At 44.2% G+C, this 25483-nt stretch overlaps 2 protein-coding genes across 2 annotated transcripts in view; both read left to right on the top strand.

The window, feature by feature from the left end:
• LOC310771375 (trafficking protein particle complex subunit 11-like) overlaps positions 1 to 16618 on the top strand; it is a gene marked incomplete at its 5' end in the record, with an annotated part of 48884 nt that extends 32266 nt beyond the window's left edge. The window contains 10 exons of the mRNA XM_083664000.1: positions 555 to 703; positions 2336 to 2457; positions 4438 to 4557; positions 6764 to 6829; positions 9507 to 9663; positions 10852 to 10963; positions 12647 to 12738; positions 13262 to 13395; positions 15115 to 15282; positions 16315 to 16618. Coding sequence (XP_083520126.1) covers positions 555 to 703; positions 2336 to 2457; positions 4438 to 4557; positions 6764 to 6829; positions 9507 to 9663; positions 10852 to 10963; positions 12647 to 12738; positions 13262 to 13395; positions 15115 to 15282; positions 16315 to 16359 — 1165 coding nt within the window. The remainder of the gene's footprint in view (positions 1 to 554; positions 704 to 2335; positions 2458 to 4437; positions 4558 to 6763; positions 6830 to 9506; positions 9664 to 10851; positions 10964 to 12646; positions 12739 to 13261; positions 13396 to 15114; positions 15283 to 16314) is intronic.
• Positions 16619 to 17124: 506 nt separating this feature from the next.
• LOC310771376 (sodium/hydrogen exchanger 1-like) overlaps positions 17125 to 25483 on the top strand; it is a 30306-nt gene continuing 21947 nt past the window's right edge. The window contains exons 1-4 of the mRNA XM_083664002.1: positions 17125 to 17245; positions 17453 to 17600; positions 20380 to 20597; positions 22261 to 22463. Coding sequence (XP_083520128.1) covers positions 17560 to 17600; positions 20380 to 20597; positions 22261 to 22463 — 462 coding nt within the window. The 5' untranslated portion in view covers positions 17125 to 17245; positions 17453 to 17559. The remainder of the gene's footprint in view (positions 17246 to 17452; positions 17601 to 20379; positions 20598 to 22260; positions 22464 to 25483) is intronic.

The raw sequence follows: 25483 nt of genomic DNA, 5'->3' as shown, positions 1-25483 counted from the left end.
GATTGCTGCACGCCTTCCATCTGACACTGTAGCACTGTCCCGTTTATACTTTCATCTTCACCTCAAAACTCACAGTGCTCTGTGCCATCTCCCCCCCCCCCCCCCCCTCCCCCGCCAGTGAAATTCTACGTTACATTTATTTTCCCGTTGTTATTTTTTGTTCTCGCTTAAACCGAATGTTTTATGGTCACTCACGATTCAGTAGGTCACGGGTTGGCTTGGTTTGAGCCTTAAAACTCGTTATATAAGGATTTATCTAAATGTCTACGGAGAAAATGAATGCAGAACTTTACTTGCGCGACAATTTACGTCACGTGCCTTTTGAGCTATTACCATTATAAGTCCTTATTACATGAATGGGTAAAAAAAAAAATCTGTGTCCCACCTCTTAACTACTGGCCCATTTCAAGGGAGATTTTCCAACATCTTACACTTACAATGTGTTTTTCCCCTTCACATTACCCTGCAGGTATTACATTATCAGTTGCTACGTGCACTGCTCTGTTTGCCACAGAAATGTGGTGAGCTGGTTGTCTTTGTTCCTGTCTTGTTAGGATCATCTCCAGAGTCCCAAAGATCTGTGTGGAGCTGAGCCACCAGCCTCCTGCGCTCACCAACGAGATGTACTGCATCACCCTCACCGTCCAATCACAGGAGGAGGGCGTGGCCAGAGATGTTAAACTGACGGCCGGCCTCAAACCAGGTACGGTATACAGAACGAGCTGCAGTACAGCAGAAAGGACACAATTAATCCAATCCATGTTGGATTTGGCCAAGTGCAATATCCAATGGCAGGAGCAGCTGGAATTTAATGAAGGTAAAAGTGTGGTGCTTCAGAGATGCCCCGGCCTACAAATCATATTGTCCAGTCGTAAGGTAACATGCTTGTTTGTTACAGACTCCAGCAAAAATCACATCATTTATATATGTGGGACTATATTTAGTGGAAATATTGCATCCCCACTAAAATCGGGAGAACATCTTCTGTACCGTCATGGTAAGGAGAACCTGTTTTTGTCTTGCCAAACTCCATGGTAACATCGTGTGTATGTTTTGTGTTGATTGGTCTTCATGGTAGCATTAGGTGCTTTCAGACTAAAGGCCGTTTCACACAGATGCGGTGCGGAGGCGGAATGCGGTACGAAATTCCGTGCGAATCTTCCGCATTGCAACCTATACACACAGGTCCGGTGCGAATTATTCGCAGTCCCACGTTCATTTTCCGCAGCGGAAAAACAGTGTTCAGTGTAACCAGTAGTTAGTGTCCCTCCTGGGCTCCCGTCTAGTAGGACAGCACCACCTACCCGCAAGCGCAAGCTAGCTACTAGTCGGCTAACGTCAGACAGACAGACAGACAGACACAGCAGCGAGACAAGCCATGAAAAGAAACTGGAGGCAGGGAAATTTCCATCAGTTGAAAAAACAATGAGAAGAGAAAATGGAAGCAGTAGCAGCGGACCCCAAATTTTATGCTAAACTGATAGTTAGCACTTGGATACAAGTGGCTAACATTAGCTCCATCCATTTACAACAGTGGTTTACAACGTTAGCAAGTAGCAATTTGTTACACAACAGCTACATTACCATCTTCAGTGGATCCCAGCTGCTGGGCGAATTGAAGATCTATTGTCGTTGATTTCGGTGTTGATCGTCATGGTGGTTGTCATATAAAATAAAATTGGATGTTGAGAAACCAAATTGATTAGCCGGGGGGTTTGGCAAGAGTAGTGGAGGTATGACATCAGCTGTAAACAAAGGATTTCATTGGTCAAACGTATTTTCCGCAGGTGTTTCCGTGCAGACGTCAATGTCCATTCGGAAAAATAAAATGCCGCATGAATGTTCGGCCGCGGTGTGCAAGCTTCAATTACAACTAATTAAAACATCTTTTTGCGAATGTCCGTGTCAATTATTCACACGGAGATCCGCACCGGTGTGAAACGGCCTTAAACAGTTCTGCGGACTCCCTGAGAGGAACTGCCCAGTGGGGAGGTTTCCAGAGAACTACATACCTCCAAGGGCTTTTTTCTGTTTGCAGTCGCCCCGCCAATAGGAACCATAGGAATGCTGAAGTGAGGCCGGTGGTTAGCATGCTAAACGCTGCTATTGTAGTAGCTTGACAGCAAAGCATAAAACACTAATGAGGGTTTCCAAATTCCAATCGTGGAAGTTGGAAACCCTCATTAGTGTTTTGCTTGCACCTGTGTTTACCCTGCCTTTTCGACACAAAATGTCCCCCGTGAGAAGGGTCTATTGTATCCTAGCACTATGAAAAGGTTCCTGCGGTCCCAAAGCACCGATTGTGTGTATGCGTTGTTTTGATTGGTGTCTCCAGGCCAGGATGCCAACCTGAGCCAGAGCACCCAGGTGACGCTCAGCGGCTCCACAGTGTGTGACGACACAGACCCTGCCCTGCTGCCTGACATCCCTGTGGGAGACCTCCACCCAGGCCAGAAGGTACACACACACACACGCACACGCACACGCACACACACACACACACACACACACACACACACACACACACACACACATAGGGCTGTGTATAACGCACAGAGCAACGGCCTGGAACAGAGGAAATAGGGCCATGTGTAATGCATGGATTAACGTCCTGTAAATAGCTGACTTCCTGCCACGCAGTGCATCATATCCTTATTATCTGATCCTGCTGTATTCACCTCTCTCAGCCTGCTGCGCTTTGCTGTGTCACCTTTAACTACGCTATGCATTTGAACCTATCGCCCACAGTGAGCAAGGTTTTCCCACGAGGACCAGGAAGTAACCCTGAAAACTGTAATTCCTCGCATGGCCACTTGAGGCAGGGCTCAGAAGTCCCGTCGTTCCTGACCGTTCACCCCCATGTTAAAATGCCTGGCCCTTAACTCATTGAGTGCCAATGACGACTAAAGTCGTCAATTCAAATAGTAACGTAGAGTGCCAATGACGACTAAAGTCGTCAATTGCGTTTTTTGACGGTGGGACGTGGATCAAAGCCTGATGCATCTCCTGAAAAAATATGGGGGATGTTGAAGGTGTATAAGCTATTTTACGGACCCATTAGGTGGCGACAGTGCTCTCCAGATTAGAGAAAGGTGAGGAAAAAAACAGAGAAGAAGCCATGGGGAAACGGAAACCGATGCATGCTGTAACGTTAGCTGTGCCTGTGAACATCAGCCAATCTGCTCCCACAATTGAGCCTTTCTGTCTGTTGCGATAGCCCCTCCACATGATTAGTTGCCAGAAAAGGAGCACCCGACAGCCGACACCAGTGTCTTTCTGAAAAGATAAATTATTCTCAGCTGGAAGCGCTGGGAGCCGGCGACAAAAACGGCGGAACGCTGTGAAAATAGGCTGGATGCAGCCAGCGCACTTTGAAACGTGCAGCGGAAAATTCAGAGCAGAGAGCCACCAGAGACACTCCCACGGAGGAGGGGTTTGCAGTTGAGGGGGGTGGGGCACGCAGGGCACCATACAACACCGACCCAGACAGCAGGCTCGATGGACAGATTGGCAAACACAAGCTGGAATATCTGATGCCCACCAGCAGTAAATCAAGACCAGCAAGAAGGTGTAGGGTCTGCGCACGCAGGGGCCAGCGCTGCTGGTTGCAGCTAAAAAATATTATTTTGCCATCTGTTTTATTGAAGGAAATTATTTTTGAGGTGTCACTACATCAGAAAATATTAGGTTCAGGGTCAGTGATGTGCTTGAAATGCTTCATTTCACAAAAGGCTCATTATCTCAGCTTCTAGTTTGAAACGTCTGTTTTTGCTGAAACCAACCTATCTTCTCCTGCTGATAACTAAAGAACGGAAAATGATATCAATAAACTTTTTTTTGCTGATGATACAAGATAGTCTCATCGTTCTTTGGGCGTGTTCGGTGTTTACATAGTAATATCACACAATATTCTGTGGGTCTTGAGAAATCACTGAAAACGCTCTGAAAGGGCTGGCACTGGGAGCATCCGTTTTCCAAAAGTGGCTGGCACTCAATGAGTTAACATGGTTTTGGTCTATATAGTTAATTTCACCTTTTCATAACAACTGTAGGGGCGTCATTTTTTTTATAACTCGCCCGTTTGGAGTAAAATAGACGATAGGAAAGGGGGTGATTGACAGATCACCTGTCCAGTGATCGCGCAGCTTGCCGATCACGGACCAATACCAGGCGGAGCTGCGGCTCTGGGGCTCTGGGAAACTCCCATCTCACGTGAGGAGGTGCAGACGGACTCAACCCATTCCCTCCCACTCTGCTGACGAAAAATCAAGATGGCGACGGTCCAATGTTTGAACTCCAAACGGGAGCCCAAAATCAATGGGACAGCTCTGTCCATCCTTTTTTAGGTCAGTGGTCAGTCACCCACCTACCTGCCTACATGTTCAGCTCCCCAAATGGCAAAAACAATAGTAATCCAGTATGTGCATTTGTCTCCAGGTGGAGAGGTGTGTGTACGTGAGGTGTGTAACGACTGGGCCAAGGGTCTTCCTGTTCCACGTGGCCTACAGCATCGACACCACTGTGGAAGGACAACCCATCAGCTGCAAGTGTCACAAGGTAAAGCAGCAGCCAGGTAAAGCAGCAGTAAGGTAAAGCAGCAGTAAGGTAAAGCAGCAGCCAGGTAAAGCAGCAGCCAGGTAAAGCAGCAGCCAGGTAAAGCAGCAGCCAGGTAAAGCAGCAGCCAGGTAAAGCAGCAGCCAGGTAAAGCAGCAGCCAGGTAAAGCAGCAGCCAGGTAAAGCAGCAGCCAGGTAAAGCAGCAGCCAGGTAAAGCAGCAGCCAGGTAAAGCAGCACTAACACCAGGTGTATTTTCACCCGGAGAACCAGGCTTGCTAAACCAGCCTATGGGGGTGCCACTAAGCATGATGGGGCCACGACGTACAGACTGAACTTAATGGAGCAATGTGTTTTCAAGCACCCCGAGTTTGAGAAAGGAAGCTATTTCAGCGGTACAGTACAAATGTGGGACTTTAACTTTACTATGATCTAAAATGATGCAGTAAAAATGCTTGATTTTGAGTTGCAGGAAAGCTTTGCTGCTTTGTATCATTACAAGGTCAGTCATATATGCAGATGGGCAGCCTTGACCTTCTCTTCATGTTTCTCCTGCACTGAGCGCTCTGCACTTTATTCCAGCACTTCTGTATCAGAATGATGCGTTCGGCGTTTCTTTTCATTCTTTCTGTGTGCGCACATCCGCGGAGAATCGCATCGAGCCTTAACTCATTGAGTGCCAATGACGTCTAAAGACGTCAATTCAAATAGTAACGTAGAGTGCCAATGACGTCTAAAGACGTCAATTGCGTTTTTTGACGGTGGGACGTGGATCAAAGCCTGATGCATCTCCTGTAAAAATATGGGGGATGTTGAATGTGTAAAAGCTATTTTACGGACCCATTAGGTGGCGACAGTGCTCTCCAGATTAGAGAAAGGCGAGGAAAAAAACAGAAGAAGCCGTGGGCACTGGGCACACGGAAACCGATGCATGCTGTAACGTTAGCTGTGCCAATCTGCTCCCACAATTGAGCCTTTCTGTCTGTTGCGATAGCCCCTCCACATGATTAGTTGCCAGAAAAGGAGCACCCGACACGAGCGTCTTTCTGAAAAGATAAATTATTCTCAGCTGGAAGCGCTGGGAGCCGGCGACAAAAACGGCGGAGTGCTGTGAAAATAGGCTGGGTGCAGCGCACTTTGAAACGTGCAGTGGAAAATTCAGAGCAGAGAGCCACCAGAGACACTCCCACGGAGGAGGAGTGTGCAGTTGAGGGGGGTGGGGCACGCAGGGCACCATACAACACCGACCCAGACAGCAGGCTCGATGGACAGACAGATTGGCAAACACAAGCTAGAATATCTGATGCCCACCAGCAGTAAATCAAGACCACGCAGGGGCCAGCGCTGCTGGTTGCAGCTAAAAAATATTATTTTGCCATCAAAATTCCTTTGTTTTCGCTCTTTTATTGAAGGAAATTATTTTTGAGGTGTCACTACATCAGAAAATATTAGCTTCAGAGTCAGTGATGTGCTTGAAATGCTTCATTTCACAAAAGGCTCATTATCTCAGCTTCTAGTTTGAAACGTCTGTTTTTGGTGAAATCAACCTATCTTCTCCGGCTGATAACTAAAGAACGGAAAATGATATCAATAAACTTTTTTTGCTGATGATACAAGAGAGTCTCATCGTTCTTTGGGCGTGTTCGGTGTTTACATAGTAATATCACACAATATTCTGTGGGGCTTGAGTTATCACTGAAAACGCTCTGAAAGGGCTGGCACTGGGAGCATCCGTTTTCCAAAAGTGGCTGGCACTCAATGAGTTAATGACTCAGACCAGCTGGTGTTTCTGCAGGCAGACAAATGGAGGATATTTCTCTGTGTGGAAAACATATAGAGAAGGTCAGCACTGTCCATCTGCTTATATTACTGAGATTATAATGATATACAAAGTGGGTTAAAAATCGCAAACCCTTCCTTTAATATGCAGCTTGTCCTACAGTGTATCAGTCATTTCCAGGATTTTTTCTCTTTTATTGCACCCCATAATCAAAGAATAAAGTAATGTCCCTTACAATTTAGTGTAACTTTTTAATGTACAACGCTAAAACCTCTCTCTGGGGGGCGAAGACGCCTTTGGGGTGCCAACAATTCCTCTATGCAGGAAAAGCCTTGCTGTCCCAACCTGTATTTGAAGAAGCACTGATCTAGAGTCAGTGCTGACGCTGAGCACTACCTCCTCTGATTGACTCCTCCCTTTTCTCTTGCAGGATGAGACTGTTACCATAGAGACCGTGGTCCCATTCGAGGTGTCTGTCAAGTTTGTGTCCACCAAGGTCTGTAGCTGATGCTTTATAGCACAAGTGTGTCAGTGTTTGTCTGTGAGTCTTTTAGCTTTTGGCTCAACAATGTTCATCCATGTTTCTGAGTCTAATGATCTAAAACACTGTTCTTTTAGATTGTCTCAGATAGAGATGAAACTATTCAAATTTAAAATTGTATTCTTATCACGATTATAATGACCAAATGTATCGCTGTTATAAGTATTTATTATCACGGTATCTATTATAAAAGGGAGCAATGTTTGTTTATTTCAATTTTTGTCCGACTGATGATGTCATAGGAGGCATTGTGACAGTGATGTGTCATAAGACTGATGATGTCATCAGTGATGTCATAAGAGCAAAATCATCTTATGACATCACTGATGACATCATCAGTCTTATGACGTCACTGATGACATCAGTGATGTCACAATGCCTCCTATGATATCAGTGGGACAAAAATGTAAACAAACAAACAGACATTGCCCACTTGCTGGTAGAGCTGCCGAAAATAATCGATTCAGAGATGCATCGCGATGCTTAATAGGACGATTCTGAATCGATTAACAAATATCAAAAATCGATTATTTATTTATTTATTTATTTTTTATAATGAAATAAAATAGAATGTAAGTACATGCAGTTGTTTATTTTAATTATGGATCATAATACAATGCAATTCCAAATGCACTTTTATTTTAAAAGTAGCCACACAGTGAGAAAAAAGAAAGTGAGAAAAAATAAATCATGTATTGCGGAAAAAGTTTTTTGATTGATTGATTGATTTATTTGGTGAAAAAAGTCACAGACCTTTCACCGAGGATAAAAACACAATAAGGCCTTGCGGCTTATTTCCATTGCGGTCCTCAGTGATGCATCGATTTAAGATGCATCGTATAATCGAATCGAATCGAATCGTAGACTTGTATAATCGTATCGAATCATGAGATCAGTGAAGATGCACAGCTCTACTTGCTGGGGCACGCACACACGCACACTCACACACACATGTAAAATTAAGGGGCACACACACACACACATGTAAACTTAAGGACAATAACATTTTGTGAGCAACACACCCACGCACGCCAATAGAGGAGGCGAGGCCACGCAGCAGCCAAGCTTCATTATGCAAGCTGCAGGGCGAGGCCACGCAGCAGCCGAGCTGCGTATGCCAGCTGCAGGGCGGGAATAGCGACTAGGAATTGAGTGTGCCAGATGCCTAGTTGTTAAAATGTGCTGAAAATGTTCAAAAAGTACTGATAATACGCTCAATAATAATAAGTTATAAGTTTTATATTGAAAACTCCAGATTCACCATGTTTTTCAAAGCACTGTAATCACGGTAACACGGTTTATCATTAAACTGGTAATCATTTCATCCCTAGTCTCAGATGAGAAAGCGATTGCTTGTGTTACCATGTATTCACACTAGGTGTGTCAGGATTCGATTTGACTTTCAATTTAAACTACTCCTTAAAGTACTCGTTTGCCAGAGGTAATAACTTATGCAGTAATAATAATAACTCAAACTGCCAAAAAAAAGACAGTGGCTTTTTGCAGGTGAAGAAACTCAAGCTGTTGTTTTAAAGTACCCTTCTGCCATCTAGTGGTTGCCTGGGTCCAGACCTTCCAATCCGCCCACTCCACTGAGTTGAGTTGTGGCTGCTTCTGCTTTAGCATCATGCTATGCAACAGGGATTTCTTGGGGTGAAAAAAGGATTAGTCTATCAGCGTAGGGGACTAATGTTTAGCCAATCAGTGTCAATAAACAGCACAAACACATCATGAGTGATAAGAGATCATTATTCATTTATCCTATGTTTCTTTTAGATTTTAAATAAATAGGCCTACAGATTTTGGAAATTTAGACTGAGATTACACATTACTTCCACTCGCAAACAAGACATGCAGGTTTTATTGAGTTTATAAACTACTATAGGCTCGTGGAGGCAGAAACTGCTGTTCAAAGAAATTAAATGACTCATGTGAATAAAAGTGGTAACGTTAGACAGTCCTTCAGTAACAGACTAATATCCAACACGGATTTTTGATTCTGACATACAGTAAAGCTCCGCTATAATTAATACACTTTGATGTGCGCTTTGAATTAATGTGGAAATAGGCGTGTCTGGCGCTGTCCATATTGCATTGTGATTGGCTAGTTCTTATAAACCACGCCTCTTTCGTGGGCACGAGCTCCTGTGCACGCGCATTTTCATGTGCACGAGCTCAGAGCTGGTTAGGGAAATCCTAAATTGACAGACCCAGCTGATAACCTCCTTCGTGGTATCTTTTAGCTAGCTTTTTAGTCAAACCAGATCAAGGGGACAGATCCTGGATCTGTTGATCTCCATTCGTGGTACACGCCCTAGCTCAGACAAGTGGCTCATTTATAAACAGCCTCTCAGAGCCAATCAGGACACTGCTATTTCACATTTTCCCAGGTTGGTCCAGCCTACATTAGTTAACCCTTTACTGGCTGTTTATGATGAGAATTTGTCATTTCTATTGGGTCACCTGTGACTAGTCAACTACCTTTTGGGAGTAGTCGATGACTGGGTGTGAATGCCCTAGTTTACAGGGTGAGTCATTGGATTGGGTGATGGCAGGGATCACTTCTGTCTTGATGACTGATTTAATGAATTAAATTATTATGATTACGGTATATCTGCTTGTATCTTTGAAGTTTGAGCCGTTGGAGCGGGTAGCAGTGGACATCCCCTTCCTGTTGATGAGCGACCTGCTGTCGTCGTCTCCTTGGCCCCTCCTGCTGGCCGCCTCCTCTCTGCAGCTGGTTACCATGACGAGCAGCACCCCCCAGCTCCACTCACAGCTACAACAAGGTATCTGTTTATTTTATATATCTTATATATATATATATATATATAATTTATTTCTTCATTTATTTATAATGATCCCCATTAGCTGACGCCTAGACGACAGCTAGTCTTCCTGCGGTCCAAGACAACAACACATGCTACATGACAGACATACAAAGAAAATGAAATCAAATACAAAGAATCAAAAGCAACACACTAACGAATAAGAATAAAACATCCATCTATCCATCCATCTTCAACCGCTTATCCGGGGTCGAGTCGCGGAGGTAGCAGTTCCAGCAGGGGACCAGCAGGGGACCCCAGACTTGCCTTTCCCTGGCCACATTAGCCAGCTCTGACTGGGGGATCCCGAGTCGTTCCCAGGCCAGCGTGGAGATATAATCTCTCCACCTAGCCCCTCGCTCTGCCCCGTGGTCTCCTCCAAGCTGGACGTGCCTCCAGGAGGGATCCTTACCAGATGCCCCAACCACCTCAACTGACTCATTTTCTATGCAAAGGAGCAGCGGCAGAATTAAAACGGGGTGGGGGGAAACAAGGATTAAAAAATGCACACACACACACACACACACACACACACACACACACACACACATATATATATATACACAGAACCGTTCCAAAAAATTTGAATATCATGGAAATACCATGGATGACCGTGAGCTTCAGCGGATTGTCAAGCAAAGACGATTAAAAAATTTGGCGGAGATTCAGAGGGAGTGGACTGAGGCTGGAATCAGTCATAACTGAGAAGTAACTGTTGATTTTCTTCACACTATTCTAATTTCTTGAAATACTGTTTTGGGGGTTTTGTGGAGCTGTAGGCCAAAATTATGAAAAATGAAACGAATCAAGGCTAGAAATATTTCACTTTGTGTGTAATTAATCTATAATCTATGTGTGTGTGTGTGTGTATATATATATATATATATATATATATATATATATATATATATATATATATGCTTCATTGCAAAACTACCTAGATTTTGTTGATGTCGGGGCACACTATATGATCTTTAGGTATATTATTAAGGCTGGGGTTCACGTCAGTGCCTGATCACCCTGTCACAGATTATTTTCCAATAATTATCGTCTCGGTGTGTGTGTGTGTGTGTGTGTGTGTGTGTGTGTGTGTGTGTGTGTGCGTGTGTGTGTGTGCGCGTGTGCGTGTGTGTGTGTGTGCGCGTGCAGTGGTTCTACAGACAGGCGAGTGTGCCAGCGAGTGTTTCTGTCTCCAGTGTCCACCGGTCACCAACGGCAACAACACTGTGGCTACAGGACAGTACTTGATATCATGGAGGAGGTACACACACACTCACACATACTGTACATACTGTATGCACATGAAAATGCACAAAACACATTTCTAGATCATGTATCAAGAGATAGACCATAATATATCCTCCCTTTGTCCATGCTTGGCTGTATAAACTCGGTTAAGAGGTTCCACTATCTTTGTCAAAACATTCCCATCTTCCTTACATCGGCTTTCTTCAAAGAACTGGGCTCCATAATTCTGTCCTACATCTGGAACTATAAGAACCATAGAATTTCAAAAATTCACTTGCAAAAACCCAAGTCTGAAGGAGGGCTGACCTTACCAGTGTTTAGGCACTGCTACTGGGCTGCCAATGTTTTGGCGGCAAGGGACCCCTGTGGCTAAAACTGGAGGTCAGCTCTAATGCCAACTCCTCCCTGCCAGCCATGTTATTTTCTAAGCTAGAGACGCCTGGGGCTTTAAATAATTTAGCTTTTATTATGAAAAACTCTGTCAGGATCCTGAGCCAGGTTAGGTGCATTTTGAGTATATACCAGATGTTTCTGTTCATACAGAAAACAATCAACTGCACCAAAGATGGATCTATCCCAACAGATCATCTTATCAAAACAGCACATAGTTAATGAGGGGAGAGACAGAGCACTGATTTCTAACCCCACATAGGATAAGCAATAACCACGCCCTGTGGCGCCGGGATTGGCCAGGAGCAACACTGGAGGGCACGCAGCCCAGCGATTTCATGAACCAACTGAATAGCTCTTGAGAACGGACAGCGATTTCGAGAGCGGACATTGAAATGAATTATGGTCACCTACCTTCCTTAGCATAGTAATAATAATAATAAGCATAATAATTGTAATCTACACAATGTACACAATCTACAAAAACATGCAATAATATAAACGGTCTTGTGTTCACGTTCATAGCTCATATAATATAATGTATCATATCGTTAATTTCAAGCTCAATTCTTACCCAGAGAAAAGGTACAGCACTGAAAATGTAACAAGCAATAGTTTTTTAAACATCTTTATTTTAAAAGATGAAAAACCCCAGGTGCTTTAGTCCCAAGCTTCAATGCTCCTGGCCAATCCCAGCGCCACAGGGCGTGGTTATTGCTTATCCCATCTGGACGGCACGGTGGCTCAGTGGTTAACACTGTTGCCTCACAGCAAGAAGGTCCCGGGTTCGAACCCCGGTCGTCCCAGGTCCTTTCTGTGTGGAGTTTGCATGTTCTCCCCGTGTCCGTGTGGGTTTTCTCCGGGTGCTCCGGTTTCCTCCCTTCACCAAAGAAAGACATGTATGTTAGGGTTAATACTCCTGTCAGTGCCCCTGACCAAGGTACTGGCAAAAGAACTGGAGTTGGTCCCCGGGCGCTGCACAGTGGCTGCCCACTGCTCCTAGTTCTAGGAAGGTTCCTAGTAGAGGATGGGTCAAATGCAGAGGATGAATTTCCCCAAGGGGATAAATAAAGGATAACTTAACTTAACTAACTATGTGGGGTTAGAAATCACGCAGCACATAGAGACAGAGCACATAGTTAATGAGGGGAGAGACAGAGCACATAGAGAAGTCCCACTGAGGCTGGATTTGAATTTTTTTATTATTTTGCAACAGAATTGATAACCTTGTTTTAAAGACCCATGAGACATGTTTGATACAGTTAAAAAATAGCATGTGAACTTTATTGTACCCTTCTGTTAACAGACAGTCGTCCGGTCCAGACAGTCCTCTGGTCCAGACCACAGTGACTCTGCCTCATGTCATGCTGGAGACGGTCCCTCTATACGTCCATGCTGGTCAGTATAATATGTTGCTGCAATGAATAGTTTTTACACTCCATGTCCGTATGCCTACTGCCTATAGATTATACTATACTATACTATACTATATTATACTATATTATACTATATTATACTATACTATACTATACTATCTACTGCCTAGCCATTTATGACACGTTATGCTTATGTAGAAATGTTGCAAATACATGCCAGATATTGAGTCAAACTCACAAAAAGACGTTTCAACACTTGATACATTTGCCGTTAGTTATCTTCCTACTTCTTATCTCTGTATATTGATGTAACCGCTACGCTGCATACAGACACTAAGACAAATTCCTCGTATGTAACTTGCATACTGTGGCAATAAAAGTGATTCTGATTCTGATTCTGATATATTAACCATATTTCCATATGCCTGTGTGTGTGTGTGTGTGTGTGTGTGTGTGTGTGTGTGTGTGTGTGTGTGTGTGTGTGTGTGTGTGCGTGCGTGCGTGCGTGCGTGCGTGTGCGTGCATGCGTGTCTGTGTGTGTGAAGAGCTGCCATCGTTTGGGCGGGTCAGAGAGTCTCTGGCGGTGCGGTACCACATCCAGAACAGAACGTCTCTGGTCCAGGAGGTGGAGATGGCTGTGGAACCCTCTGATGCCTTCATGTTCTCTGGACTCAAACAGGTGAGCTGAGACTCCAGTCCACTGTTAAAGGGACAGTTCACCCTAAAATCCAAAAGTGCTATTTATCCATATAGATCATTTTGTGTTAGTTGCCTGAGTTTTGGAGATATCGGGCCTAGAAATTCCTGCCTTCTCTCCAATACAATGGAACTGGATGACACTCGGCTTGTTGTGCTCAAAGCACACACAAAATACATTTCAAAAACTCAACAGCAACGTCTCTTTCCAGAAATCATGACCCGGTTGCTCAAGATAATGCACAGACCTTGTTATGAGCAGTTTAATGTCGGAACTATTTTCTTTCAACCAAACTACACCCACTAGCTGCTAGCTAGTTCCTACATGAAACTGCAGCTACCAGCAGCTAGCTAGCAGCTAGTGGGTGTAGTTTGGTTGAAAGTGGTAAATGGTAAATGGCCTGCATTTATACAGCGCTTTTATCCAAAGCGCTTTACAGTCAGTAGGTACATTCACCCATTCATACACCGATGGTGGCAGGCTGCCACGCAGGGTGCTGGCACACCAACGGGAGCAATTTGGGGTTCAGTGTCTTGCCCAAGGACACTTCGACATGCAGACTGGAGGAGCCGGGAATCAAACCACCGACCTCTTTCATCCAAAGCGATTAGTGATGACCCGCTCTACCTCCTGAGCTACAGCCGCCCCCAACAAGAACATTGTTCCTACATGAAACTGCTTACTATAGAGAGCTCCAGGAACGAGTCCGGAAATCATCGATGCTAACAGCCCTGGTTCTTCACAGTTTTCGCCTATGGTAGTTTTGAATGGGTTTTTGGCGCGATGCTTCTAACAATCTCTCTGGGCAACGCTGGCTTAATCAAATGCGAACCAGTGTTTAGTAATATCATCTTCACACATGAAGACCACTTTTATGAGTTTTGAAGCTTTTATGTGCCGTTAAAAGGGTGGCTAGCTAGCAAACGGCTAAATGAGACTACAATGTCGACGCGGATATTATACGTCATCACGAGTGAACGCGGAAATTCTTTCTCTCGCAATCAATGCGTGGACGCCTATGCGACAGTGTGTAGTTCTGGATTAGCTTAGCACAAGCTTTTTACCTCTAGGGCTCGCAGTTACGCTTCAAAACTCATGAAAGTGGTCCTCATGTGTGAAGATTATCCCGCTGAACCTTGGTTCGCGTTTGATTAAACTTGCGTTGCCCACAGACATTATTTGAAGCATCGCGCCAAAAACCCATTCAAAAATCCCATAGACAGAAACAGTGAAGAACCAGGAAGTTCGGGACTTCCGCATTCAGCCTACAAAAATACGTCATCCCTGGAGCTCTCTATAAGGTATGTAGATTACATTGAGCAACCAGGATATGATTTCTGGAAAGAGACATTCCTGTTGAGTTTTTCAAACTTTTCAGGGAGAAACAAAGTTATGGTGGACTGTTTTTTAACATTTCAGAAAGTCCAAAGCCGCTTTTGAACTGACATTGAATCGATTATGCTACAGCATAACAGACGACAGCATTATGTTACCAAATCTGCTTCCATCCTAAATTGGGCGAAATTGGTCTCAAATTGGATCTGGATTGTTGTCACCCTGCAGTAATTTAGTCACAAATAAATACATGGACAGAAAGATGCATTAAACTGTGTGTCTGCCTGCTGACGTGCTCTCGTGTGTGTGTGTGTCTGTGTGTGTGTACTTATGTGTGTGTGTGTGTGTGTGTGTGTGTGTGTACAGGTGCGTCTGCGTATCCTGCCCGGCTCCGAGCAGCAGATGCTGTATAACTATTACCCTCTGATGGCCGGGTATCAAACCCTCCCCCAGCTGAACATCAGCCTGCCCCGCTGCCCCACTGCCAGCCCACACACACTGCGCCGCTTCCTGCCCCAACGCATCTTTGTCAAGGTACACACACACACACACACACACACACACACAGAGTGTGGCACTTCCTGCCCCAACGCATCTTTGTCAAGGTACACACACACACACACACACACACACACACACACACACACACACACACACACTGCGCCGCTTCCTGCCCCAACGCATCTTTGTCAAGGTACACACACACACACACACACACACACACACACACACACACACACACACACACAAAGAGTGTGGCACTTCCTGGCCCAACGCATCTTTGTCAAGGTACACACACACACACGCACACACACACGCACACACACACACACACACACACACCAACCCCACCCAGGGCTTCAGCCATAACACCTCTTTCTAATATATACATTACACACACTTAGAAGGCTGTGCGCCCCCTGGTGAGTAGCCTTTGTACCACCGCGGTTTGGTGTTTAATTAAAGCCCCATTCAGCAACTTTTCCAAGTTTTGCTATTGGGGAAACAGCGTCCTCTGGGTGCAATAGCATCGTTATCGATATCGCCGTTCAACGTCAACAAAACACAGCGCCAGAAAGCTCCATGTACATGTTGTGACATCGGGTACTCACCACATGATGAAATAATAATCCATTCTTACGTGAAACGTCATTTTCGTAGCAAATCCACAGGAGTTACTTCCTTGTTTTCATGAACACAACGCTCCCGCTGTAGAGCGCATGCGCGCATCTTGCCTCCGGGACGCAGCCAGGTACACAACTGCTTAGTCCCAGGAGAGGCCTTTAGAGGGCGCTGTGTGACCAATAGAGGTGACATTTCACTGTACCATCAATGACTAAAGAGCTGTTATATTAAGGTGAAAAGGTTATTGATTGGGGCTTTAATACTGCAGGCCATTTGGTAAAAATTTAATTGCGGACCATCTATGTATACACTTTCATACTCCATAATGTACACACACATACACAGAAACAAAGTCGATTTCACATCTTAATGAGTAATAAAATGGCAGATGCTGATTGGTTGGATTTGTATTTGCATGTTTGTTTTTTGTTTGCTTTTCAGCCTCAGGGTCGACAGTTGGACGATGATTCCATCGCCGCTGCCTGAGATCAACACATTGACACGGCGTGGCTTTTCCTGAGATCATTCTTCAACAGCAGCGTTACAGTAACATGACAGTTAATCATTATTCTAACAGCAGCGTTACAGTAACATGACAGTTAATCATTATTCTCCTGTGTGATTCCTCTAAGATGACGTTAACACAATTTGTTTCATGTTTTTCTGTAAAAGCAGAATTGTTGAAAGTCAGCCGAGACAGGAGACATTTGATTCCAGTATTTGTGTTCTGATTAATAAGTAATAAATGGACGTGATCATCTCATAAGCAAGAGGAGCGTCACATCATGGAGTCATACGCCATACTCAAACCGTCTATTCTGATTCAATAAAGTTTGTTAAAATCATATTACGAGTCTCTCATGATTGAAGTGTAGTCGCAGACTGTAGTTCAATCATGGAAGACCAAATAAGGCATTAATAGAGCACCCCATGCTGTCATAACCCTCAGCCCAAATGACGTCACTAAATGACGTCACCATCTCCGACGTCACCTTCTCCATGACGTCCCAAATGACATCATAAATGACATCAGTTATGACATCATAAATGCCCTTCTCCCAAATGACATCAGTTATGACATCATAAATGACATCAGTTATGACATCATAAATACCCTTCTCCTGGTACTATATAAAGCCCCCATCACCACAGCTTAAATCACACTTGTGCAGTCATCACTCACCTTGTGTCAGCATCACGCATTCATCCAGCATCTCCAGAGCAATGGGCGTGGCCTATTTCATACTGTACATTTACTGTTTCTCATCTCACTCTGTAACCATCTATCTATACAGACTGAGAACATCCAGTTGAAACGCAGTCTGGAGAAGCTGAAAGGACAGCGTGAGGAACAGGAGCTAGAGATCAACAGGTAAGCACCTAAGGACTCAAAACACTTGAAGGGAATGTGAGTCTCTCTTCTTTTTTCATTTCTTTTCATGAGTGCTGGTTGTACGACAAGAGACCATTTCTCATTTGTGACTCAGAAAAAACGACAGGACTTCTGATGAAGCTGTTTTTATTCATTCATGTATAAATTGCCTGACCCACAGTTTCACTGCTCGCCTGTCTCTTTTAGGTTGACAACACGCCTGAAGGAGGAGAGAATCCACTACTTTGACCTCTGCAGTGAGCAGGGGGCGAAGGAGTGGATGCTGACCCAAGAGCTCATCTCCAAAATCAAGGATGAGAAACATCAGCGGGAGATCCAGGACTTGTAGAACCAGGTGGGGAAGCACTGTATGCTATTGTGTGCTGGGGCAGCAGGCTGAAGGCAGCGGACGCCAACAGACTCAACAAACTGATCCGTAAGGCCAGGGACATTGTGGGGCTGGATCTGGGCTCTCTGACTGCGGTGTCAGAGAAGAGAACGTTGTCCAGGCTACGCTCCATCATGAGCAACGACTCACACCCACTCCACGGCGTGCTAGTCAAACACAGGAGTACGTTCAGTGAGAGACTGATTCCACCTAGATGCAATACGGAGAGGCACAGGAAATCATTCCTGCCTGTGGCCATTGGTCTATTTAATGCCTCTCTTAAAAGAGCACCTCGGAGACGCTCAGTCAAGGACAGTCTGTTGAAAGGCCAGGAGCCCCTGAGCCCCTGATATAAGAGTCATGAAACAGCTTCCCAGTGTCAATTCCTTTTCTCACCCCTCCCTCATGCCCTTATAGCCAATCCAAGATTCAAGATTCAAGATTTGTATTGTCACTCCAGTCCGTAGTACAAGTATCACGTGTGAAATTCTTGTGCTGTAGACTCCGTTACAACATAGTGCAAAATAGCAGGGCATATGAGTGCAAAAACAACAAGAGACACAACAAGCAATAAAACAAGCCAAAAAACAGTGACATATTCACTGCACATAGGTGCAAATAGTATAGACATAATTTAAACATAATTATAATAATGTTTAATAATTAAACATTCTGTTTGCACAGGTGCAAATAGCATAGACCTAATTAGAATTAAACATACGTAATGGTAGCAGCTGCAGTACAGCTACTACATGATTGTTGGGAGTTTATTTGTGTATGTTAAGGAGTCTCGTGGCCTGCGGGAAGAAACTGTCCCTCAAGCGATTTGTGCGTGCTTTTGGGACAGTGTATCTCCTCCCTGAGGGTAACAGGGAGAACATGTGGTTCACATGTGGGGGTGGTTTGTGTCCTTGATGGTCTTCAGGGACCTCCTGAGGCAATCCAATATTGCTGTAGAGGTGGAATGATGAGCAGCTGTAGTGCCTTATGCAACTTGGATGACATTAGTTTTTCGGCCTCTGCATCTTTGACATGATAGTAGAAGTGGTTACCAGACTGGGGTGGGGACATCTCTCTCTGGCTGTCGTGTGTGTTTTCCTGATCAGAATGTATCTTTGACATGATAGTAGAAGTGGTTACCAGACTGGGGTGGGGACATCTCTCTCTGGCTGTCGTGTGTGTTTTCCTGATCAGAATGTATCTTTGACATGATGGAGAAGTGGTTACCAGACTGGGATGGGGACATCTCTCTCTGGCTGTCGTGTGTGTTTTCCTGATCAGAATGCATCTTTGACATGATAGTAGAAGTGGTTACCAGACTGGGATGGGGACGTCTCTCTCTGGCTGTCGTGTGTGTTTTCCTGATCAGAATGCATCTTTGACATGATAGTAGAAGTGGTTACCAGACTGGGATGGGGACGTCTCTCTCTGGCTGTCGTGTGTGTTTTCTGATCAGAATGCATCTTTGACATGATGGAGAAGTGGTTACCAGACTGGGATGGGGACGTCTCTCTCTGGCTGTCGTGTGTGTTTTCTGATCAGAATGCATCTTTGACATGATGGAGAAGTGGTTACCAGACTGGGATGGGGACGTCTCTCTCTGGCTGTCGTGTGTGTTTTCTGATCAGAATGCATCTTTGACATGATAGTAGAAGTGGTTACCAGACTGGGATGGGGACGTCTCTCTCTGGCTGTCGTGTGTGTTTTCTGATCAGAATGCATCTTTGACATGATAGTAGAAGTGGTTACCAGACTGGGATGGGGACGTCTCTCTCTGGCTGTCGTGTGTGTTTTCTGATCAGAATGCATCTTTGACATGATGGAGAAGTGGTTACCAGACTGGGATGGGGACGTCTCTCTCTGGCTGTCGTGTGTGTTTTCCTGATCAGAATGCATCTTTGACATGATAGTAGAAGTGGTTACCAGACTGGGATGGGGACGTCTCTCTCTGGCTGTCGTGTGTGTTTTCTGATCAGAATGGAACTTAGGCTGGAAATTGGAGCAATTTGTTATGCAGTAACCTCTGACATCACTGTTCCCCTTTGTTGCTGGAGAAGAGTTGAAAATGCTATTTTGTTCAGATTGCCTGTTCCAGTGTGTTCCAGGCCAACGGCGCCCCCGCCAGGCCAGAAAAAAGATTGATTTTTTTTCCTGCTTTCCCCAAAATTTCAATAAACCTTTATGGCATATTATTACAATACAACAATGCTGGTGTTGACAGTGTTGACAGTAATAGAAGATGCCAAATCATTAAAAACAATAAGCATTTTGCTTTTAGGAGCATTGTGCCAGCGTGCAGCGCTGTTCCAAAACGTGTCAACGTGTGTCGTTGCCTGGGAAACGCACATCCCATAATACAACTGTTCGCATCGCATCCCATAATAGTATGATGATACTTGGGATGCCATTGCGTACATGGATGCGAACAGGTTAGCTAAAAGTTTAGTGTTGCCAGTGAGGGCCCCCATCGTTGCGGTCGGGGTACATTTCGAAATCCCTCCAGGCCTGAAATTTTTCTAGGGGAAACACTGCTGTTCCCATATTATTCTCAGAAGCAATAATCAGTGATTTGATAATGTTTGCTTTTATACTAAGACCATCAAAGCTAGATTCAGAAAGAAGAGCGAACATTTTCTGAGGAGTTAGGAAACTATTCAAATCTCATAAAACAATCAAATGTTCACTCACTTTATTATCCATTCAACTGATGCAAAAGGCATTAGCATCTTGTCCCTTGTCCTTACAGGTTGATAGCATGCGGGGCAGTGATGCGACCCTACGTGGAGGCCAAGATATCCCACAAGTCCCACACCACCATCAAGTACTTCCTGAAGATGTGGAGCAGCGTCAGCGAGACGCTCATCTTCAACTTCCTGGGCGTGGCCACGGTGGACGGACAGCACTCCTGGAACTGGACCTTCGTCACGGTCACTGTCATCCTGTGTCTGGTGGCACGGGTCATAGGTCAGCTCTACTGTAGTGCTTTCCAAACGTTCTGAACGTATATGTGATGGCAGGCGGGGGTGTGTTAAGATATACATTCAAACGGAAACATGATGTCATGGTGGACTGCCGTTGATAATCTATGCACAAGTCAAGTGAATAGCTTCTTATGAAACACGTTTGTCACAAAGTTCACTATAGAGCAAGTACTGTACATAATATGTTAAGCAATGAGCAGAGCATATATATATATATATATATATATATATATATATATATATACATATATATACACCAGAGGGTTAGGGTAGCGGAGCGGTGATAATTACCGCTCCTCGCTCCCAGAGCGGTCCTTTCCACCCGCTCCAGCGCTCACGGCTGCTCCAGACCGCTCCCCGCTCGATACAGATTTCACCCGCTCGCACTCACCGCTCCACTCCGCTCAAAAGAATAAGAGAGATAAAAAGGCCAGGGTGTTTTAATTTGCATTTAAACGCGTTTCGGCATATGTGCCTTCATCAGAGCAGAGCATGCTCTGATGAAGGCACATATGCCGAAACGCGTTGACCCTCAATAAAAAAAGAAAGTGGAAATCTGAAGTCTTGCATCTCAATTTTTGGCGTGCTGCTACCGTCACTCTTGTAGTGATTTTTTTGATGATATACTGTCTGTCTGTGACTTCATTGGTTGTTGCCAAGAGTCACGAGCTCATCACAAGATACTGCCACACACATCATGTGATGGGAGAGCTTGTGATGGAAAACCGTTTTTAAGTTGTAGCGGTCAGTGGGTTTGTGGTCACTTCAGTGCCTACGGAGCCATCTCACATAGAGTAGCTTATTAAAACACACAATCAGAGAGAAAAGTCATTTGACTTTTATTAGGGCTAATTCATAAAACTCTGCAGTGACAGAACAGCAGCACGCAAAATCTGCACCACGGTAATTTACCCCGATTCATAAAATTATGAATTATGATTGTGAATACCATGATGGATCCACATTAGTTATTAGTCAGCTGCAACACAGGTGATCACAGCCAATCACAACCAACATGTTAATTAAGCTTGACATATGCAACAGTCTGCCTCTGAGTCTGTATCTGTCAATGGGCAGCAGAGACATGTTAGAATGGCAGATGATGTTGGGCATGGTAAACCAAATGTTTATGATGTCACTGACTGAGATTATGAATTGGTCAGTGGTGATCATCACCTGATGAAGACCTATCAATGCTCTGTAAGATAAATATATAGGAGCATTGGTGGCAGCAGCCTTCTCTTTAGGCTACTTTATCTCTGCTACACTCCAGCACCTGCTAAAACGTTTATGTGACGTGTATGGTCATCTTCTCTTTTTCAAAATGATAATTTTCATTAGTTAACGTTCATTTTTACAATAGACCGTGACCAAAATGGGTGGAAGAATGGAGAAAACGGGTCATGCAAAATTTGCAAATCGCTTCCCAATATTTCGCATTTTGAAGCACCCTACCGTGACGGTATCTGCCCCTAACGTTACTCTAAACCTGCCAGTAAGTTTTATGATACAGCCCCATTCTATGGCCCTAAATGGTCAACTCTGGCAACTAAATAGGCAAAAAAAATAGCAAATATTACAGTATTTGACCCAAATCTGTTACACACACACTCAAACCCAGTTTCTCATGACATTGTCCTTCCCAGGTGTGGTTGCTCTGGTCTACGTTATCAACAAGTTCCACATCGTCAAGCTGACCACCAAGGACCAGTTCATTATAGCCTACGGTGGCCTGCGAGGAGCCATCGCCTTCTCCCTGTGCTACCTGCTGGACAAGGACCATTTCCCCATGAGAGACATGTTCCTCACCGCCATCATCACCGTCATCTTCTTCACTGTCTTTGTCCAGGTACTGGGACACCATCTTGTCTGTTCTGTTCCCCACTCAACAGACTGTGTTGTCACATCGTTAGCCGTTAGCTGTTAGCCGCGTTAATATAAGAGCCCGACCCGTCACCCGTGACGTAAACACATACATGCAGGCAGGCTACATACACAGTCACTCGCAAAGGTTTATTACAGCTGAGAGGCTAAGTAAGGGACGCTAATGTTATCTCTCTGACTCGTTTGCTCCAATACACCCTTTTCACGGGGGCCATTTTGTGTCAAAAAGGCAGGGTAAAGACAGGGGCAAGCATAACACTAATGAGGGTTTCCAACTTCCATGATTCACCCGTTTACACAACTTCTTTGCGGGTTATCTGCCCCGGTGTACAACTGATTCAGCTCAGTCTGTCAGGAGGTGTGAGGTGATGCGCTTCATCAGATGGCCTCTAAGTTTACACCAACCGCAAAGATCATCTCATATCATACGAGGGAGTCCTGTTCAGTCTGTCTCGTGGTGTTGCCTAGTTGAAGGATTTGCCTAATAAGATTCAAGATTATTTCAAGATTTCAAGATTATTTTAATTTGTCCCGAGGGAAATTTGTCTTGGACATACAGGCTGCCACATAGGTACACAGTGCCATAACAAAAACAACAACAAAAAACAATAGTGCATAGCACACCAGTGCCGACATGTGCAAACACACAACCAAAGTGCAAACATCAATAATTTACAGTACAATCAACAATACATTACCTATGACCTGAGTTTAGGAGACTGACTGATATGGGGATGAAAGAGTATTTGTATCTGTTGAGGTGTCTTTTTTTGTTCTTGATTGGGACTCTGTAACGCCTGCCAGATGGAAGCAGTTCGTATTCTGAATACAAGACATGAGAGGGGTCAGCAATGATCTTCCTAGCTTGTCTTATGAGTGATTTTGATAGCGAGGATGATATGCAATTCACCTTGGTGACAAGAGGATACAATTATGAACCAGAGAGAATACAGAAGAGGAACTTTTGCAGAGAGTGAAGTGAACAGGCAGAGAGATGCGCCTCCTGTCTAAATGCCTGGGTGCCCTGGCTGCAGACCTTTTTCACCATTCCCAGGATAAATTGTGGAAAACGTCCCAGACCAGAGAGGCCAGGTGACTTGTTGTCTCTAAAGTAAGTCAGTGTTTTATCTCTCTTCTAAGCCTTCCTGTTTTGTAAACCGCGGCTCTGTGCTCTGTGCAGGCTTTTAGCGGAGGAATACGGTAGTTGTACGGTTGGGAGAAAAAGCAGTGCCGAATGAAACTGCTGTTTTGCGGAAAAGTAAAGCGCTGAAAATTGTCAAAATAGAGCGTGCATGTACACGGATATCGATTTGTTTAGGTGGGCGTTGTTTTAGGTGGCTAAATTACGTTTTTTTGTTTAGTTGTTGACCCCCAGGACTTAGAGAGAAAAAGCTGGTGATGCTGCTGCTCTGGGTGCCGGATCTCGTTCGACGCTGCGCCCCGCTTCAAGAACACTGTACCTAATTAAGTTAGTGTATCTGACTAGCTGATACTTGTTAAATACTTGATAAATGTTTTAACATTGCATGATATTCAGTATAATCTCAGATATCCGGCAAGAAAAAAAATATTAATTTCACTAAACTTCCTGAAATTCCAATTCACTTCCAATGTTTCATTGGAATTGATTGATTGATTGATTGAATTGACCCCAATGCTGTTGCAGACCACCATGCCACTGCATCGTGGCAATTACGGTCAGATGCAGCATTGGGATGCTGAAAATAGGTGTTAGATCTACTGTATGCAGTAGATGGCGCCATTTTGCAATGACGAATACCTCTGTTACATTTAGACTTCACTGTTTATACCAAGATATATTTGAAGCTGCTAGTGTAAGAAAGGAAACCCACAGTGACCTTGGCTTGTGTGATGAACACCAACATGAGGAAGGGATCAGTGGGATATTGCAGCAGACGTGTCTTTAGCATACATGTAACAAACACTGACCTTGCATGCAAGATCATGTGACACAGTTCCATTTCTATTTGGTCCTAGATAGTCCATGGGCCAAGGCAAAAATCGGTACCACCTGAGGTGACCGCACGATTTTGTTATTTTTGTCTTCCTACATGTCTGTAGTTTATATTTTGGTATGATAACCCTGCCCATTTGGTAGCTTAAGGATAGTTATCACTCTGTAAACAAACCTACCCCCATATAAATGACAAAACCCTGATTTCTGTGTATTAGTCCAGATGATATGTGAAAATGATGTTCCCTTTTTCGTAAAAGCATGAAACTTGGTACGCTTATAGTTTGGGGCCCTGTACAGTTTCAGAAATTGAGCCATCACAAAAATGCCTTGTGGCGGCCATTTTAATTCTGCCATAAGCATAGTTTGCATCATATCTCCTGAACCACACATGCTAACACTGAAAAGGAGATGTCTATCCCAACGTTTTCATGGTCAAGGATTACAATGATACCATAGAACATCATAAAGTGTTAAAGTGACTAATCAATTGTGAATTTGATGACGTTGTGAGAAGGAAATGACAGTATCTGATAACTGATGCTATCCTCTCCCGGTAGGGAGGGGAGGCTGGCCAGCGAGACTAACATAATTATGAAATTACCCTCAAAACACAATAATTGTCAATACTAAACCATGTTTGGTAGGCATGAATTTGCAATTAAAATAGCTATAATTCACCATTGTTAATCTCCGTCCTTACTCTAAAAATGGTAAACCCCATCTTGGATTTGGCCGTCTGGCAGAAAGTCGCAGGATGTTTGGGAGGGGCCTGGGGGCTATTTTAACAAAAGGCCCATAGAAGTAACCCTGACCCAAATTACTCATCAAAAAATGTTAGCCAGAGAGTGGTCATGGAATTGAGGTTATAGCATCAGTTATCAGAAACTGTGATTTCCTTCTCACGTCATTAAATTCACCATTGATTAGTTACTTTAACAGTTTATGATGTTCTATATGGTAGCCATCACCTTTTCTGTGTTATCATGTGTGATTCAGGAGATATGATG

This window comes from Poromitra crassiceps (genome assembly GCF_964638095.1).
Source record: "Poromitra crassiceps genome assembly, contig: HAP1_SCAFFOLD_572, whole genome shotgun sequence".
Taxonomy (NCBI): domain Eukaryota; kingdom Metazoa; phylum Chordata; class Actinopteri; order Beryciformes; family Melamphaidae; genus Poromitra; species Poromitra crassiceps.
The sequence above is the reverse complement of the archived record's forward strand: the minus strand, read 5'-3'. Positions and strand labels throughout refer to the sequence as shown.